The 4,814-nt window shown below is 42.6% G+C and overlaps 1 protein-coding gene across 1 annotated transcript in view; it reads right to left on the bottom strand.

Annotated features, from left to right (window-relative positions):
- The window catches only part of VWA3A (von Willebrand factor A domain containing 3A), a 65,509-nt gene that overhangs the window by 57,366 nt on the left and 3,329 nt on the right, over window positions 1–4,814 (bottom strand). The window contains 4 exon segments of the mRNA XM_011987956.1: window positions 1,336–1,346; window positions 2,405–2,528; window positions 2,840–2,904; window positions 2,906–2,927. Coding sequence (XP_011843346.1) covers window positions 1,336–1,346; window positions 2,405–2,528; window positions 2,840–2,904; window positions 2,906–2,927 — 222 coding nt within the window.

Genomic DNA, 4,814 nt, shown 5'->3' with positions numbered 1-4,814 from the left:
TTTTTTTTTGAGACGGAGTTTTACTCTTGTCACCAAGGCTGGAGTGCAGTGGTATGATCTTGGCTCACTGCAACCTCTCTGCCTCTCGGGTTCAAGTGATTCTCCTGCCTCAGCCTCCCGAGTAGCTGGGATTACAGGCATGTGCCACCACGCTCGGCTAATTTTTGTCTTTTTAGTAGAGACGGGTTTTGGCATTTTGGCCAGGCTGGTCTCAAACTCCTGACCTCAAGTGATCCACCAGCCTTGGCCTCCCAAAGTGCTGGGATTACAGGCATGAGCTACCATACCTGGCCCCCTGGTTTGTCTGTTTTAGAGACAGGGCCTCGCTCTGTCACCTAGGCTGGAGTGCAGTGGTGTGATCATAGCTCACTGCAGCTTCAAAGTTCTGGGCTCAAGTGACCTTGCCTTAAGTTCTGTGCCTGAGGTCTGCTCTGCCCTCTGTCTCAAAGGGAAATTAGCAAGTGTTGAAGAAGTGTGAAAAACACTCTTATAATTACTGCAAATACTTAGATAGCACTTATTACATGTTAAGCACTTTCCATACATTAACTCATTTAATTTTACAAAGTAGGTTCCATTATGATAACCCCATCTTGCTGACCAGGGAACTGAGGTACAGATAATTTAGGTAATCAGTCCAAGGTCATGCAGCTAGAAAGTGGCAGATGTGGAATTCAAACCCAGGCTGTGAAGCTCAAGTCATGCTTCTAACCATGGTACTATGTTGTCCCTCTAAACTAGCACCAAACTGTGACCATCTCCATGAAGGAGTGAGAGGACTGAGGGGCCAGATTACTTTCTCATTGTGTGATTCTATACTAACAAATGTCCTGCCCTTGAAAGGCACCACCTAAAATCATAGGTCTCTGTCGCATATCTAGGGAAACACAGCTCTCTATCACATGGACACTAGATGTCACTCTTTTCACCTTTCAGACTCAACCCTCTCCCTGGTTGGAAACACTGAGCATGGTAGACTTTTTTTTTTTTTCTTTTGAGACAGGGTCTCATTTTATTGCCCAGGCTAGAGTGCAGTGCCACAATCTCAGCTCACTGCCAAAATCTCAGCTCATTGCAGCCTCAGCCTCCCAGGCTCAAGTGATCCTCTTTCCTTGGCCTCCTAAGTAGCTGGGACTATAGGCATGTGCCACCATACCTTGCTAATTTGTGTATTTTTTTTTTTTTTTTTTTGGTGGAAACAGGGTTTCACCATGTTGCCCAGGCTGGCCTCAAACTTCTAGACTCAAGCGATCCTCCCATCTAGGCCTCCCAAAGTGCTGAGATTACAGATGTGAACCACCGTGCCTGGTGAGCATGGTGGACTTAATAATTCACCTTTCTTCCATCTGTGTTGATTTTGAAATAATGTCACGTTTTAGGACACAGATTTTGTATTATTCATACTTGAAGACACACTATTAAACACATTATGGATTCTGACTTTAGGCCATGCTGATTATGTAACTCAACTAGTTCATTTGCATAGAGAATGGTAAGATCTTTGTGTTGGAGCAATCCTTTCCCTCTTTCCTTCAGGTTCATCTGCAAGGCAAAGGAGGCCCCAGCTGTGGCTGATAAATATAAGAATGATCCTGTGTACACCTGGGAAGTCATGCATTTTGATATAAAATTAGAGGAAAGATGCATGTCATCAACATCTGAACTCATTACAAGACTTCTTCAGAATCTCAAAACTCTATCAACCTTTCCTCATCTCCTGTAATTAAACTTGCTTTCCTGTAAGTGCCAGAACCTAAGTAAATCATGAGTATTTTTCTGATTGTTTAATTGCCAGCATTATAACTGGATTGTTTTTGACTATCATTTCAAAGGTATCATATTTAAACTCTAGTGTGGGTTAGATACATGGTTGTGCACTAGCCTTGCTTGAACATGGCAACCACTGATTGCCATTGTTTCCCTGTTAGAATGAATTCTGAGTTCTATACAATCCACTCATCCTCTTGGGAAGGCCCATTGAAGGTCAGCCTAAAATCGTAGTCTGGTTAGAGGTTTATTCTCCTATTATGCCCCATTTGTCCAACAGCACTTCCTGAAATGGATTTCTGATTCTAGATTTCAGGGAATCTCAAAAGCAAAGCAAATTTCAGGAAGGGGAATTTTAGAATCAAATGCTTAAGACTTCAGGCCTTGATAGCATGATCAGAGTCTTCACATGCTCCTGAATATTTAGCGACATGGCCAAATAGGCTATACAACTTCTATATAAACAGAGAGATTCTTCAGTCATTTCTAAAGGCAGAGGATTAGAGATAAATGCTTAATTAATCTTTTTCAGTCCTAGAATCCTATGAGAAGGAAGAAATCCCCAGAATTTAGCACATTCTGCATTCCCTGAATGATTTGTAGTATCACGACCCAGTTAAAGTGCCATGGTCTTTACCAGTAAGTCCTGTGTCTGGTTAACGTGTGTAACCAGTAATCCATTGTCTGAATTCTGACCAAGTCCATTCACATTCTTCTGCTTTAGTGACTTCTTTGAATCTCTGCCAGTGTTTCTCCTAATGCTACAAAACATAAAGTAATTTGATGAATGCCTGTGCACTGGGCATTGATTGGTTTGACATCCCCAGTGCCTCCTCTCTTTACCTTAGTCCCTACAAGGATTCTAGAAACATTTTTCTGTGCAGTGACTGAGAAGGGTTCCTGCAGAGTCCTGATAAAATGTGGACTCCAGTTCCATGAGATATTTTATTATTTAGATAACTAAAGCCCTCAGGTGACTCTAAGAAGATTCAATGACCCAGTCTCACCCTCAGCTCCCATGAGCAAAATGTTGTTGCTGTTTTCATTTGCAAAATCAGAGAACTATGCTTACCAATGGTTTTCCAGAAACATATTTTCTTGGCCATGGAAGACATGACTAGTTTGTGTAGCCATTGCAATAACACCCAATGCTTATTTTCCTAAAGAAGGAAAGAATACCAGAAAACAGGATAAATGTGGCATACAGAATAGTTTTGGGGGATATCTATATTCAGCACAACGCTTTTCTACATTTTTAAATGAATTTTTTTTTTTTGAGATAAGGTCTCACTCAGTTGCCCTGGCTGGAGTACAGTGGCCCAGTCATGGCTCACTGTAGCCTTGACCTCCCAGGCTCAAGCAATCCTCCCACCTCAGCCTCCCAAGTAGCTGGGACTACAGGCACAAGCCACCATGACCAGCTATTTTTTTCTGTTTATTGTAGAGACGGGGTCTCACTATGTTGCTTCGGATGGTCTCGAACTCTTGGGCTCAAGTGATCCTCCCACCTAGGCTGGGATTAGAGGTGTGAGTCACCATGCCTGGCCATTTTTTAAAATTTTATAGACAAGGTCTTGCTTTGTCACCAAGGCTGAAGTAATGTGGTGCTAACATAACTTATAGCAGCCTCGAACTCGTGGCCTCAAGAGATCCTCCTCAGCCTCCCTAAGTCATGGGATTATAAGAGTGAGCCATTGTGCCTTCTTTAATTAATTCATTCATTAAATACTTATTGAACACCTACCAGGTATCAGGCATTGTGCCTGGTGCTGAGGATACAATGGTGAACAAGATAAAGCTTTCTCAACTTCAACACTTTAACTCTTGGACCAGATCATTCTTTGCTGTGGGGGCCGTCTTATGTTGTAGGATGTTTAGCAGCATCCTGGCCTCTACCTATTAGATATCAGTAGCATCCGTCCGCACTTTTTCCCAATGTGACAATCAGAAATGTTTCCAGACATTGCTTAATATCTCATGGACAGCAAAATTGTCCCTAGTTGTGAACCACTAAGATAGACATTGTCCTTGTTCTCCCAGCGCTTATATTCTACAGGGGGAGACTGATATTAAAAAACTAAATAAAATAATTACAAATTGTGGAAAGTGCTGAAGGAACTAAAAGCATGTGATAGGAAGTAATCAAGGGGCCAGGCACAGTAGCTTACGCCTATAATCCCAGCACTTTGGGAGGCAGGCTGAGGCAGGAGGTCACTTGAGGCCAGGAGTTCAAGACCAGCCTGGGCAACCCAGTGAGACCCCATCTCTATAAACAAAATAAAGATATATTTGCCAGGTGTGGTGGCATGTGCCTGTAGTTCCATCTACTTGGGAAGCTGAGGCAGGAGGATTGCTTGAGCTCAGGAGTTTAAGGCTGCAGTGAGCTATGATCATGCCACTGTACTCAATCCTGGGCGACAGAGGGACATTCTGTCTCTAAAAAATAAACAAAAATCCACACCCAAATCCAATGTTACACCCCCTTTTCTCCCTCCTGCTTAAAACTGACCAAAGCCTTCTCTATGTCTAGGATGAAGACTGAGATCCTTCAGATGGCAGCTGAGGACCCTCAAGGTCTGGCTGCTCCCACCTACCCCTCTAGATTTCCCACTTCACCACTGCTCTCCTCTGTGTTCCACAAGGGCCTCCCTTTCCAGTTCTTGGAATTCTCTAGTTCCTTTAACCACAGGGCCTTTTCATGTGCTGCTTCTTTGCTCTGGAACATTCTTCTCCTTCTCCCCTACCCTAATCATCTTGACATTTTAGCTCAGATATCATTTCCTCCAGGAAATCTCCAGCATCCCATTCTATTTCGGTTTCCTTTGTTTTATACAGACTTTCATAGAACTATGCTCTTTTAGGGCAGGTATCTTAATTTGGAATGATACATTCATTAGTGGGATTTTTAAAAATTTGTGTGTCTCTCCCCTTACACTGTAAGTTACATAAGAGCAGGGACTGGCAGACACTCGATAAATATTTTGAGAAGGGAAGGTGAAGGGCCAGGAGGTTGAAAAACTCGGTTTTTTTTTTTTTTTTTTTTTTTT

The sequence above is a fragment of the Mandrillus leucophaeus genome, unplaced genomic scaffold (assembly GCF_000951045.1).
Source record: "Mandrillus leucophaeus isolate KB7577 unplaced genomic scaffold, Mleu.le_1.0 Scaffold32, whole genome shotgun sequence".
Classification (NCBI taxonomy): domain Eukaryota; kingdom Metazoa; phylum Chordata; class Mammalia; order Primates; family Cercopithecidae; genus Mandrillus; species Mandrillus leucophaeus.
The sequence above is the reverse complement of the archived record's forward strand: the minus strand, read 5'-3'. Positions and strand labels throughout refer to the sequence as shown.